The 14,732-nt window shown below is 38.6% G+C and overlaps 1 protein-coding gene across 1 annotated transcript in view; it reads right to left on the reverse strand.

Moving 5' to 3' along the window:
* Positions 1-218: 218 nt before the first annotated feature.
* Positions 219-14,732, reverse strand: part of TSPAN3 (tetraspanin 3) — a 37,287-nt gene continuing 22,773 nt past the window's right edge. The window contains exons 5-7 of the mRNA XM_030577521.1: positions 9,267-9,419; positions 8,813-8,896; positions 219-1,174 (exon numbers count right to left, since the gene is read on the reverse strand). Coding sequence (XP_030433381.1) covers positions 1,082-1,174; positions 8,813-8,896; positions 9,267-9,419 — 330 coding nt within the window. The 3' untranslated portion in view covers positions 219-1,081. The remainder of the gene's footprint in view (positions 1,175-8,812; positions 8,897-9,266; positions 9,420-14,732) is intronic.

A 14,732-nucleotide genomic window follows, 5' to 3' on the forward strand; every position in this document is an offset into this window, starting at 1 on the left:
TCCCCCCTCACCCCGTTTAAAGTACTAGAGCTTTGGTGAATCATGTTCAAGCATTCACAACATGTAAGTGGCCTACCGTTTATCCAGAGAATGGTGCATCAGACATCAGAAGATACAGATATGTTGATAAAAAACAGATGCTCTCACATTAGAGAGCTGTAGCAACAGAGGGCTGGATGTACTGAAATCTTTAAAAAAATGCAATGCAAGCAGGTACATTTTGAGGGAGGATATACAGAGATTTTATTTAATCAGGTTTATTATTTACAGTTGAGATCACTTTCACATACTATTTTGCTACTCTACATGGCTACATTATTTCCAAACCGACTTAAGATCTACAATAGAATAGTTCACTCAACACATAAAACAGCTCTTCATAGAAAAAATGAAAATTCATTATAGAACAGTAGTGCATACATTTTGCTCTTGAAAAGCCAGCTTTATTTTAAAACATTAAAGTTTGAAAGATTGGATCTCTGAATTGAAGATCAAAGATGCATGCTTGTGATTCTAAAATTATTTTGGTTAGTAGTCATTTCCTACAATTTATCTTTAAAGTGTACTGGACTTCACCTATGTTTTTTAAAAAAACTACACTGGTGAGAGGTAAGAATTAATATATTTACCATCACAAATTAAATACAGCAGACTTCCTTTGTACAACTTTGGCCAAAAAAAGTTCCACATAGTGAAGATTTAAAGGATTCCATATATATATGTAAGAACCAGCCAGTTAATGCTTAGAGGTAATCTACCAAATTAGGTAGACTTCCTTTAACTTTCATGTCAACCAAATTAATCTTGATCTGCAAATGGTTCTGAAATTAGAAAGTTTGCTAGTAAACTAAAACATATTTAGATACATGAACAGCTGGCTAAAATAGCGAGTCACAGGTAAGTATATAGGTATGTGGAAAGCCAAGTTGCTTTGCCCATCACCAGTGTACATTACAGCTGTTCTCATCTGTGCAGGGTATGTTTCAGCTAAGTCTACATAGGCAGGAAAACTACTGCAGTAGACCAGGCCCATTCACCTTCCAAGTAAATAAGAGATTCAAGCTTAGGTTTGCATTATCTTCTATGCGTAGGTTCCTCCAGTGATAAGAAGCTCGTAAGCAGGATCCCGGCTCCTCCTACACAACACTACACAGGCACACAGCATGCCCAGTAGCTATGGAAAGAAGAAAACCAAAAATGAGTACACAGGAGATACTTGCAAGAGATTAATGTCCAGAAACCAATCACTAGCTAGTGGCCAGTATATTTCAAATTACTGTACATCAAGCCTGAAATATGATGAAAGGCAAAATAAGATGACTTTTGAAAGCTTTACCAGCTACTGTATCCACTACATAAAATTCAGCTCCAAGCTGATTCTTACCCCCCAAAAAATCACCTTATAGGAGTATCTTTCCTTAGGCTATTCCTTGGTCAAATAATTTGCTGTATTCTGCCTCTATTATGCAAACAGATGTAAATCAAGACCAATTTTAAAAAGGTAGAAACTTTATATTAGTGGATAAGAGAGAGACTGAAATCAAGGTGAAGTGGTTTAACATTCAATTGCCACAGAAGAAAGATATCCAAGTGCCAGAAGTTTAATATTTCAAAAGGGGAAATTAGAACTATACTATTTGATGATTGATGTGTAAATTACTCTAATCCAGAATGTACAAAATCAGATTGTACTGTAAATTAACACAATATGACTTGTCTGTTTAAAAAAAAATAAAAAGGACATGGTATAGCTGGAATCCTCTTCTTTGCTAATGTGCCCAATTTGGGCAAAGTGTGTGCATGGTTGCAGTCTTCACCTGTTAAAATCCAGTTAGTGCTGCAAAGGTTGGTGCACAGCTGCTCAAAGGCCACTCTGGCAGCTTGCCAGAAACCTGGGGGTTCAGCTAATTAGCATATAAATGTACATGGGATGTTAATCTGAGATTTAATGTATTCATGGCTGTAAGTAAAATACTTTACAAAAAGAAGTTAAATGCTTGAGGAAGACAGTGAGAAGGTTGGAACTTCTTTGCACCCAAGTCCACAATGTCTGGCTTTACCCTTTTATGATGCCTTATGAAAAGGTTGCCAGTTAAGTTATTGTTTAGATTCGTTCATAAGGCTGAATAAAGGAAGAAGTCTGAACAGAGGTAAGTACTTCCCAAAGAGGCCCCCCTCCCCCGCCCACCAGCCCTCTTACATAACTTGATATCTGCCTGCAGGGTGACATTTATAGAAATTCAGTAGGTTCCTTCACAAATCTTGGACTGAAAGTGAATGGAACATTGCAACTCAGGGCTTGTCTACATCACAAAGTTGCAGCGCTGGTGAGGGGGTTACAGCGCTACAACTTAGGAGGTGTACACATCTGCAGGGCATCACCAGCGCTGCAACTCCCTGTTTGCAGCGCTGGCCGTACTCCCGTTTTGTCTCGGGTGTAGAGGATCCAGCGCTGGTAATCAAGTGTAGACACTTACCAGCGCTTTTCTTGACCTCCGTGGAATAAGCAGGTATCCCAGCATACCTGAGGAAGCCTCTGGTAATCAAGCTGGTCTCCTTCCCCGGTTTGCACTCGCGTTCCCTGAACAAGCAGGTCTCCTTCCCTGCGGTTTGCAGGGGGGTTCGGGGAACGCGAGAGCAAACCGCGGTGAAGCTGGTCTCCTTCCCCGGTTTGCTCTCGCGTTCCCCGAACCCCCGAGCAAGCAGGTCTCCTTCCCTGCGGTTTGCAGGGGGGTTCGGGGAACGCGAGAGCAAACCGCGGCGAAGCTGGTCTCCTTCCCCGGTTTGCTCTCGCGTTCCCCGAACCCCCGAGCAAGCAGGTCTCCTTCCCTGCGGTTTGCAGGGGGGTTCGGGGAACGCGAGAGCAAACTGCGGCGAAGCTGGTCTCCTTCCCCGGTTTGCTCTCGCGTTCCCCGAACCCCCGAGCAAGCAGGTCTCCTTCCCTGCGGTTTGCAGGGTGGTTCGGGGAACGCGAGAGCAAACCGCGGCGAAGCTGGTCTCCTTCCCCGGTTTGCTCTCGCGTTCCCCGAACCCCCCTTGAAGCCGCCCAACAGCGTTGCAGTATGGCCACATCTAACACCACTTGCAGCGCTGGTTGCTGTAAGTGTAGCCACTCTGCAGCGCTGGCCCTATACAGCTGTACTAATACAGCTGTAACAACCAGCGCTGCAAAATTTTAGATGTAGACATACCCAGAGTCAAGTCATGCTGAAATTTGGCCCTTGCTTCTTCAAGTTTAATGGAAACTAGGCCTGCAGGCAGACGAATACATCAGCACAAATCAAGAAGATTCTGAATGTATGTTGTCACTGGGTTTCATTGAATTGGGAAATTCACACCTCTTAGATTTGCATTATTTACTGACCAAGAACACATACTATTGGGTAACAGTTGGACAGTTATTTGAAACAATTAAAGTCATGTACTAAATGTGTTTGTGTTCAGGAATGTATACTTGCACACTGAAACTCAGTAACATTAAATTATGTTAGCTCGAATCAATGCTAAACTTTGTGTTACAGTTCTGAGTCAGTATTAAGTTAACTAAATTTATCATGATTCAGTTCAAAATGAATAAAGTCTTGGTGAAAGTCTTCAATCACTGCCATCGCCATAAATATTCCTGACTGATGTCATTAAAAGCCAACCCATTTCACTAACCATATTTCAAAAACGCTAGTGTAGTGTAAGGAATGACAATGTTTACAACCATTACATACAAAACTAATCATAGCTTATGACTAGGTGAAAGCAGTCAAATTATGTATTGTTGGGTCAAGTCAGGTCTAGAACAATGTCGGACAGATTCTACATCCACTTAGTGGGATGCAGCCAACTATTTCATAGAAGTTTGATGGACTTCCAAGAGCATCAGCTGTTAGAACATCAGTATCCAAAGGAAAACATGCTGTTGAAATTTTTGGCCAGAAGAAAAGACTTCCATGTTCGGTGTTTTGTTTAAAATAAAGACCTTGAAAGTACTGGTATTATCTATTCATCAAGAGAACCTTGGTCAGTGTTAAAAATCTTAACATTCACCAAAATATTGATCTCTACTTCACTGCAGTTAGTACTTACATCTTGGACCAATAAATCTCAACTTCAACACAAGTTAATATCTGTTTATTTCTGAAAGCTGTATCTTCATACCTCCCTCCATCAAAACATCTTGGGGAACTTTACACTTATCCTCCATGATCAGATCTGTTGTTTTCTTAGCTTGTCCATTACACAGTATCTACTTCCTAATGTCAGCCATTTTATAATTTGCGTGCACATTAGCTGACAGTACACTAGATCCGTTTGGTCACTCTGCAGTTTATTAAAAACCTGGGTTTATTTCTTAATATGTCAAGCAAGTCTCAGGAAGTAGAACTTGCTCAGGAATACTTTAAGAGAAAACTCCCACCTTTGATGACACCAGTTGTCCACTGAACAAAGCATATAAAACTAGCTATTAAATCGTCTCCCAGCCAATCAGGAATATATGTAGAAAACCTCTGAAATTAGATGAATTTGCCCCTTTCAGCTTGCTTGCAGTTTACAGAAGACCAGCCCACACTGTCAACATGGCTAAGACCTTTGAATGCTCACAGACAAAAGGATCCAGCCAGTGACTGGAAGTCTGAACACTACTTCAAATGGACTTTTTAAAAGAAAAGTGACCCTAAATCTATTAACTCTGATCCTAGATTCTGCCTCTCAGAAACGTATACCAGCACTGTAATGGATTAACAAAGAGGTGGCTTTATTGGAACCCCTCAGATAGGAGAGAATCCAAGCAACTGATAAAAGATTTTAAAGAAAAAGCCACTTATGTTTGTTGTAGAACCAACAGTTTTTGCTCCAACCTCTCAGAAACAGTAACTGTGGAACAGCACAAACTCATTTTATTGAAGACTGAAACTGTGCTAAGTTTAACAGAAAAAAGGTTCTAAAATCTTGAAATCAATGGAAGAGTTTTACTGATTTTTTGAAATACAAATTTTTAACCTAAGATTGTCCTTTTTACATGATCACTTAAGTAACATTTCTGCCTCATCCTTTTATGCCATTTTATTCATGTTTATCAGAATAAGTCTCTAAGCAATTCATTAAAAGCCACATGTTAATTAAAACTGACGAGAAAACCATTCAATTAACCATTCAAGAAAAAAATACATAAAATCAATCCAGAAACGTATAGACTAAGAAGTCTATTACTCTGTCACTCAATGACTCTTTAAACAGTCATAACTTAGTACAAAGAAGACTTCAAAGTCTCAAACTCAGTTCAAGTATTAAATTAATTTCATTTTCTTAGCAATTGTTTGCAGAACAAATACCGATTAATGCATATTGTGAGGAGGAACAGTCAATGATAAAATTTTCTAATGATTTTAATGGTGGGTCTAGAATTTCTGCTAATAAAATGTTCTGCATTAGCTCAATATCAGGAAAATAACAGCTCTTAGGAAGAAGGGCTATTTTTAAACAAAAAGTGTAAGTAACCTTTCATTGCCTCAGTCTTTTCATTTTAAAATAAATATTCAAAACTGAGTTTGCTAAGCTGGGGAAACAAGTTAAACTTTTAGGTTACAGCGCCAGCATAGAGTTGCTGTAAGCAGAGCTGCCAGAAGTATTATTCTTACTGTCTATTACAAACAACAGAATGAGGTCATAATAGGTTCTGTGTGCATTCTTAAAGCCTTGATCAGAAATTTTAATGAACGGAGAAGATCACTGCCGCTCTAATTCACATTTACTAGGTCAAAGCCCATTTGTTAAAGGTTACATTCTTGTCCATGTTTCAATTAATTTTTAGACAGTCTTGCTGTGCCATATGCACAAAGTATGTACTGAAATTATATTTCTATGCATTACACAGAATCATGGCCACACTACATGCTACAGCTTTACAGTGGTCTATTGGAGATTTACTTAATAAAGTAAAGCCAGTTAGGACCAGGCTTAAAGGAAAGTAGAGTTTGACTATATCAAAAACTAGATTAAACCAATGTCTTATTTAATACTGAAATCTTAACAAAACCATTTAGATGATGTAACATTTAATAAAGTCAATAGTTCCTATTGGAGTCAGGGCTAAGCAGAAATGTCAGAAGTGTCTAAGAACAGAAACTGTTTATCGAACCCCAGAGCTATGTGTTTAAGATCTTGTAATCTATTTGCTTAATGGGTGTTGCAGGTTTCAGTTCTATATGGAAACATTTCAAACAACTTACGTCAATATCTCGGCAAGGGCAGAAAACCTCCTCTGATGTTTCCTTATCTTTTTTGGAAAGTGTTTACATAGTCTTTGCTACAGACATAATTTGGACTCTCCCTGCTGATAGCTAGAGTGGTGCCATGTGGCACCACAAAGCAAGTGCCACCCAAAATGCAGAGACTACACAACAAGCATGCTTGCTTATAACTGGCAAGCCAGTGGGACACCAACAGGCAAACGCATCCATGACTGAAAGAGTGGCATGGGTTATAGCCCCCATGCTGAGGAGCTAGGATTTTTGACAGTGCTTTAATAACCCTTTTTTTGGGGGGGTGGGGGGGGGGAAGAGGAGGGGAAGGGTTGGCATCTCTTCACTACCTCAGACTCCAAAATAAGAAATATAGCTCATTTTGGAAATTAGGACACAGCTTCATAACAAACTTTCTCCCTACATGTTTCTTAAGGGGGGAGGGGGAAGGAGAGAGAGGGAGGGAATTCTACCTGAAGCCCAGACAAGAAAAAAGTCAACTATGGTTGCTAAACATAGAACTCCGTACCTGGCAACAACAAAAATGGAATACTAAGAAACATCACTAAACTAACAGAACTGAAACCAGGATATCAGAAGGGACAGTTAAGATGCTGAAAACTGAAACTAAAAACTTCCATTTTTGATCCTATTGGAGGCAGCTACTTTGTTTTATAGAAAGCCAGCACAGCTTGTTACAATTTCCATCTGAATAGCTGAATATTCAAGAGCACTTTTCCAGAGTAATCAGAACTATTCTTAAACACTGACTTATCTCTAAGTACCAACTGCTCACACCTCTTATAACTGCTTCTGCTCTAACACTGATTTAGTTTAAATAGGTTTTAATATTTACAGTTAAATAATTCTGATGGCAGAAGGATGGAAGTTTTCAACCAGCATTAGGTTCCCATAGTGCAAAAGTATCTCTCGAGCAAAATGGTTAATTCTAGCAAGCAACTCAGAAGCACTTTTAATTTAACAATATGACTTCAAATACACTAAATTTACACAAGGGGAAATCTTCTCTCCATAGGAACGTCATAATACTGTATAGTGCAAGATGGGTATAAGACAGAGCACTTTTTTCAAACACCAAGGCAAGATGCATTACTTTAACAGGAGATCCAAACCTTCCTCCGAAGGGTTGGAATAACCAGATCTATCCAAAAGCAAAAGTTAGCATTTCATAAATCTGAAATAAGCCAGCTCAACACAATGAAACCCCATTGAATGCATAGCATCTATATGCAGATGTATCTTGTTTACGAGTTTCTCTTAGCACTGAGATGGAGTTCCATTACTCGATGCATTTTCAGGTGCTGAACACTGGCAAAAATTCACCTGTAGACAAATGTCAGTCCAGAAGCTAAATGATAAAAGTTTAATAACTTTATTCAGCCGTTTTGAATTTCTGGAGGCAGACAGTGTTACACCAGTTAAAAGTTTTCTGCTGCAAAAGACTGAGGATTATTCAGTTAGCGTTAAAAAAAATAAAATCTTAGCACTCAGCATGCACAGTATAGTTTTCACTGGGACTGTAATATCACTGCTACATCAGAAAACACCTGATTAATGCTTTGATTTTTTAGACGTATTAACTGCCTAAACTAAAGAACAGAGAAGCAGAATTCCGGACATCCAGGCACATTTAAGAGTAGGTGTCAGAACACTTTTTCAAAGTCCCTTTACTTAGAGAATTAAATATTTTAATATGCATCTCAATATCTATCTATGGAAACTAGTTAACACATTTTAATTTTATAAGATTCTAAATTATGGTATTCACAGCATCTGTAAGTCGGCCACACTGCACCTGCTCATTAAGGAATGTAACTTATCACAAAGAAGAACAGAATACACTACATAAGTGCAGTGTTACAAAGATGTTCATTATGACAATCAATGCACTAACTGAACTTCAGTTAAATATCAGCTGTGATGCTTGAGCTAACACGCCTTAGATTTGTGTACAGAGAATTCTTATTGGAGAGTCCTCAGCTCAGGACTTCACTCACCTGATCGCCCAGTAGTTGAATCAGATCTTCAGAGCACAGTGCAATGCCCCTTTCCAAAAGGCCACGGTAACAGTTAGCTATCAAAAAAATCTGGCTATATTTTTAAGTCGTTCTGAGATACTATGATTTAGTTGCTCATTTATTTCCTGACAGCAGCATTAGTATGAAATGCCCCTATTTGTTCGAAGGGAGTTGTAAATTGAAGAACTTGTAACTATTTAAATGTTAAACTACCATTAAGTGTATCCATGATAAGTATTTGCTCAGCATGAATGTCAGGTGTGTTCAGATACATTGGTCATTTATATTGGAGATCTTATATAAAATGGAGGCAAGACACATTCCAGCAAAAGTGAAGGCACTGAATTTAGACATAACCATGAGTCATCAATTTAAAATATTTGGTTATTTGACCCTTGGGTCAATGGAACTCAAAGTCAAAATAAAAAAACTAAAATTGTTGAAGACTGGTGCATTTGCATGGTAACCTGGAATTACCATCCAGAGTTTCATTTTTATATGAAAGGTTATCAGTTAAGAGTAAATGTTTTGAAATCTCACCTGAATGGCAGCAAATGCCAGAGCTGCCCAGATAACATACATCATGATTTCTTGTAGCTTCTTTACAACTAGAGCCTCACACCCCTGAAACAAGCAAATAGTACCATTTAGGAAGTATTCAGCCTGGTCATAACTTTGCATAAAAGCTTTACTTATATATCCACTAATAAGCTGAAATAAATGTCAAAAGGTAGCAAGTAGAATGGACAGAAAGTTATAGTGCTAACAGCTTTAAATCAAGAAAAACGAAGGAATCTGAAGGCTGGCTTTTAGGATGGGAAAGCCAACTGAGATGGAGAAGAGCAAAATAAGTTACTTATTTATCAGACTCCAGATCAGATCCTGGATATATGAAATATACCCCAAATCTCTGCTCTGGCCATCAAAACAGGTAAATTTAAATGACTGTCAGCTTTGTACATAGTAGTAAACTGAATTCACCAGCCTGGCTTACCTCAGAATAAAGGTCTATTGGGTGGGTAAAACTGCCAGTACAATTGGTGCTGGTCGCTTTGCAGCAGCTGAGGGGTACACTGTTATTTTTAGTTTCTTTGAACCACGTAGTGTTCTGCCAGTCTGAATAGCTGTGGATCCCACAACAGCGTAGCTGCAGAAAAACAGAGAAAAGGCCACCATGTATATCAAAGTTATTAGTAAAGGGATAATAATTAAGAATATGCAGTAACTAATTAGAATGCCATGAACAAAGATGTATTAGAAGAGGCTGCCTGTGTTATTTAAATATTGAACATTAGAGTAGGTCTTGTCACTTGCCATGACAAATGTTTTGCCAAAAAACAAACTACAGATTGAATGTTACTAGTATTACTTGCAACTTCAAACTAGTTTTATGGTCCAGATCCTGAAAACTAGCTATGAAATACTGTTAAAATTCTACCTCTGGATGCTAAATGTTTAACACTGAGTTTTCTGTGCTCTTCATCTCGTATGAAAATTTGGGACTCCTTATAAGTTTAAGAAAAGCCCTATTCCACGAGGTTTTTCTTCAGACAAGTGAAGGCCTGGAGCCATTTCCTGTGCTCAAATGGCTACAGAGCCAACTACAGAGTCAACTTCTTGCTATGAAAGTGTGCTTCAGAATTTAATCTCTCATTTTAAACAAGTATGTTTCTAGCCCTCATGGGTGTGAAGAAAGCCTTCAAAATGTGAACCAAATCTAAACCAATGCAGTACTGTACTACATTAAAATTGGGATGGACTAAAATAGCAGCCTTAAGCCTGAGCCCTAAGGGGATGATAGCAATTTGTTTCCTTCAGCCCCCAGAAATCTACAGAACTCCACAACCACACTCCCACCCATGCACACTTTAGAGAACAAGGCTGCAGAGAATAGATTCTCTTAAAGAAATCCAAAATTTAAAAAAAAACAAAAACACCTCACTAAGAAGAGTGTTTCGGACTCACAGTGTAGGAAGACTTTCAGATTCCAAGTGAACACATGGCAGCCAAGTCAGGTAGAAATGCCAGGGCTGACGAAAATCAAATACCCACTGAAGCTGACACATGGGATTTAATCTCAGAGTTTAAGGCCAGGAGAAATTGCATGACATCCAGCATTTCAGTAGCAAAAGAAGAAAGTTACTGACTGGGAAAATAAGAGTCAGCCATGCCTAGAGACTGACCTAAGACCAAAAGCAGCAAGTGAGAGCATGAGAGCAGAACCACATGGCACTGCTGAAGCAAAGAGAAAGATGCAGCTTAAATTGAATGATATAGAAAAACAGGGTGAGAATGATCATCTGTATCCAGGGACGCTCTGAAAGAGGTGAAAGTGGAGAGTGCACACAAGGCACTGTTTCCTTCACCTTATAACAAATCCAGACATTTCATTGTGAAATTTCATCGTCAAAACAGAAAGATTTAATCATGGGGGGTTGGGATAGGGTGACCAGACAGCAAATGTGAAAAATCGGGACGGGAAAGGGGGGTAATAGGAGCCTATATAAGAAAAAGACCCAAAAATCGGGACTGTCCCTATAAAATTGAGACATCTGGTCACCCTAGGTGGGGGAAGAGAGAGAAAGCCAGACAGCATTCAGAACTCAGACCACAAGCTGCAATTTTTTCCATGACTTCACTGCCTTGACTTTACAAAAGAGAGAAGAGAGCTGGCAGAAATTACAGCACTATTCAGGAGGGCAGATATCTGCTAGAGATGAGGGATTCTCATTTAAACCCATTCAGCTTCCAAAAACAACCCACCCCCCATTATATAGTAAATACTTTACACAAGGAAAAACACACTAGAGATACTTGGAATAGAAGTCAAAACATCAAGTACAAGAGGATACTGCAGTGGTAGAAATTAAGAATAAAACGCTGAGAACATTTCTGCAGACAATGGAACCCAAGAGAAAGAGGATAAGAAGACAAGACAAGAGATTCTAGAGAATGTACTAGCAATGGTAGATGTGAAACTGAACAAGAGGACTCTGATACCTGAGGAGTAACAAGAAGACTAACCAGAAAGGACTTCTTGGGAGTCACCAGGAACGAGACGTTGTTTAACTATGTTATAAAGAAAAATAGCATGTTTGCTTTAATGGGGATGATCATAACTCATAGCTATGTTCTGTATTTTAACGAGTAGAGAAAATAAATAAGGGGTCGGGACCGGGTGGTGAGTCCCAGGGACAGAGGAGATTGGAGAAAATAGAGAGGGAACAGGGAGGACTCCTCAAGCCTTCTGTTTAATCCTCCCCACGTAACTCAAATGATCAGATGGTAATCTACTCCTAAGGGTGAAGGTTAACGTCCCATGCATGGAGAAGGTACTTCCTTGGGACTGCTTCTCTTGCAGTGCCAAGTATTCATGGGGAAAGTTCAGCAAAACTCAGTCATTTGGGGCATGATTCTTATGCTACTTTAGTATTTTATTTTTGGGTTTAGACTCAGAGTAATGGAGGGAATTAAACAAGAAAATTGATATGGAAGTTCACAAAAAGAAACGAAGCCTTCAAACACACAATTGTGAATACAGCATAATTAGAAACAAGACAAACATTGGTCACACAAGTGTTCATGCCATTAAACAGCTAAAGAATGACAGTTTCAATTTTTCCACTGAGTCATTTTCAGTGTTTCTTCCTCTTAAAACAGAACCTTTGAATGTCAAAGGGCTAAATAAAATCATTAAAGGGGACCCCCCCCCCCAAAAAAACAACCCAAGCTTATCTTTAATTGGTTGGTTTTTTTACTCCATTCAGGAGGGACAAATTATGGCTAAGAAAGGTAATTGGTTTCAACAGACTTTTTGGCTTCAGCCAAAGAAAAGAGGTTAGTTCTGATAAAGAAGGTGATGGATGGCAAAAAAGGTACAGCACTGCTTTCGCTGTGCAAACAATTCAGTTGCAGACTGATGGAGAGAATCGCTTCCAAGGGAATGAGGTGGCACATTTTCTTCACACCCTCATGGACATATTAGATTCATCTCTAAATCTGCAGAAACTAGTACATTACATGGTCAGATCATGCCCCATTGGAAGCAGTATTTGATAGTTGGGATGAATGCTAAAGATCAATTCTTTGGAAAAATGAACACTGCTTACTTCTCCGGGACAAAGGTCAGTTTGCAGCAATTGAAGAGGACACTGTTCAATATGTTCAAATAAAAGGCAGTATAAAAAGAGGTTGTCTTCGGGAGGCAGGTAAAGCAGAACTTAGGCTCAGTGTATAAACAGAGCCTCTATTGAAAAGTGAAAGAGTTCCGGGGGGGCGGGATGGGGGAGAACTTTCATAACAAACAGGTTCAAAAAAGTATATGAACTAATTATTAGGAGGAAACGGAATATTTTGATGACAGAGTCCATCAATAAAGCCCTTAGGTATAACAAAGCAAATGTTTTATGAAAAAGGAAATAAGTGAGAAGCTACTGGTTCAAAGCTTAAAGAACATATTCCTCCAATGAAATGTGTGCTACTGTTGCTGCTTATTAGAAACACTTCTATATATCAGGTATTCCTAGCCCTGAAATTATTCAAAAATATTTGGAAGTAGCAGGCTTGCTGACAAACAAAAATTGATAAAGACACCTTAGATTTAACAGCATGTATGAAAAGTGGTAAAAATCTAGAACCTGATGGCTTTCCAGTTGAATTTTACAAGGTAGATAAAGCAGTATTTGTAGGTCCCTTGAGGGGAACTGTCAATGACATTCTGTTGGGGGAAGAAGTTTCACAACCTATTAAAGAAGCTACTTTTCTCCCAAAGGCTGGGAAAGTCCTAATCTAATGCAGCCCTTCAAGTCCTGTCCCATATGGAATTTGTCCCCCTAAGTTCCTTAATGGATAATTGCTCTTCATACCAGCTCAAAAAAAGTGACTTAAATTAGGTTAAATCTCCCATTTGAATTACACAGAGGGTCTAGATAGGAATGTTTATTGCCTCCTTTCCTTTTTGTATTGGCCATGGAGTCTCTTTCACAGAGGATAACGAACAACGAATTTATCACAAGAATAAAACTTGCAGGAACACTTCAGAAGATAGATAAAAATATTACATCAGTATATAAAGTTAACCTGAACATTTCCCTACAATTAGTATCTAAAGAAATACAGGACTTTTGGAAAACATCTGGATTCATAATAAATTATGCCAAATCCGAAATGTTAGTTTTAAGTTTGCCACACACAGAGAAACCATTATTTTAGAAAACATTTGGGTATCAATGGGCAACAAATGTTGTTAGATAAATGGTAATTCACATCTCAAACAACCTAGAAGAGGTCTATTATTTAAATAATCAAACCACTACTTAAGCAAGAGGGGAGGGGGCGGGGGGGACGACGACCACATCTGGAGAGCTGGAGGAAGAATGCAAGATTTCTTGGGCAGAAAGTTCATTTTTGACAGCAGCTGTTCTTTTTGCCCAAGAGATCTTCCTTGTTTCACAATTATTCTGTAATTATCCCAGATAAAATCCTAGCAGGAACACAGAGGATGCTGTTAGAATTTACACAGAATAAAAAGATCAAGAGTGAGTGCAGATTTGTACAAACCCATTAAACATGGAGACTCACTATACCAAATATTACACAGTACTAGCAAGCCAGCCAGCTCAAAGCAGTAGTGGATAGGGGCACCCTAACACAACCACACAATAGGTCTTTATTGAACAAGAAAATTGTGGCAGTGTAAATATTGTTGAGTTACTCTGGATTAAATTAAAAAAAAATCAGACCCTTCAGAAATTTACAAACATCCTCTAGCATATCCTTTGTTACAGGTTTGGGACAGAACTAGAGCTAAAATAACTTTTCCCCTTGCCAATGACATTTATTGCAAATAATCTAGATCCTAATCCAAATTGTGAACCATACAGTTTTAAAAATTGGAAGAGCCACAGAATGCTTAGGGTTGACCAGTTATTCAGTAAACTTTTCTAATTTAGTGATCATAAATAACTAACACTCATAGTACCAGTACTTTCAAGTTAGGCATTATGTTTCTCAGCTTCCTACAACAGTTGTGTACGGAAAGCTAACTTTAATAGAAGCAATGGCATCTGATCAGTTAAAAAAATAGCTAATTTATAATCAATCTCGGCAGATAGCTTTCTTAACATAAAAAAAGTGTCCATGTATGACACCTGGGGAAAGGATCTGGACAAATTATCCCAGATGAATGGGATTTGATCTGGAAAAGGAGGACCAGCAACCTCAAGGTGCAACATGATAAAATAAAATGTCTTTAATAATGTTTCAGCAGTGGCTCATACAAGTAGATTAAATATCTACATACATGGAAGAGGAAGTAGTAAGGAGAGGAGAAATTGTGGTGAGAGGAGATTTTATGCATATATGGTGGACATGTCCAGGCAACAGAGAATTGGGATACAATTTGTAACCCACTATAACAAATAAATATTGGATATTTATCACCAAATAATCCTTTGGTGAT

The sequence above is a fragment of the Gopherus evgoodei genome, chromosome 10 (assembly GCF_007399415.2).
Source record: "Gopherus evgoodei ecotype Sinaloan lineage chromosome 10, rGopEvg1_v1.p, whole genome shotgun sequence".
Taxonomy (NCBI): Eukaryota; Metazoa; Chordata; order Testudines; family Testudinidae; genus Gopherus; species Gopherus evgoodei.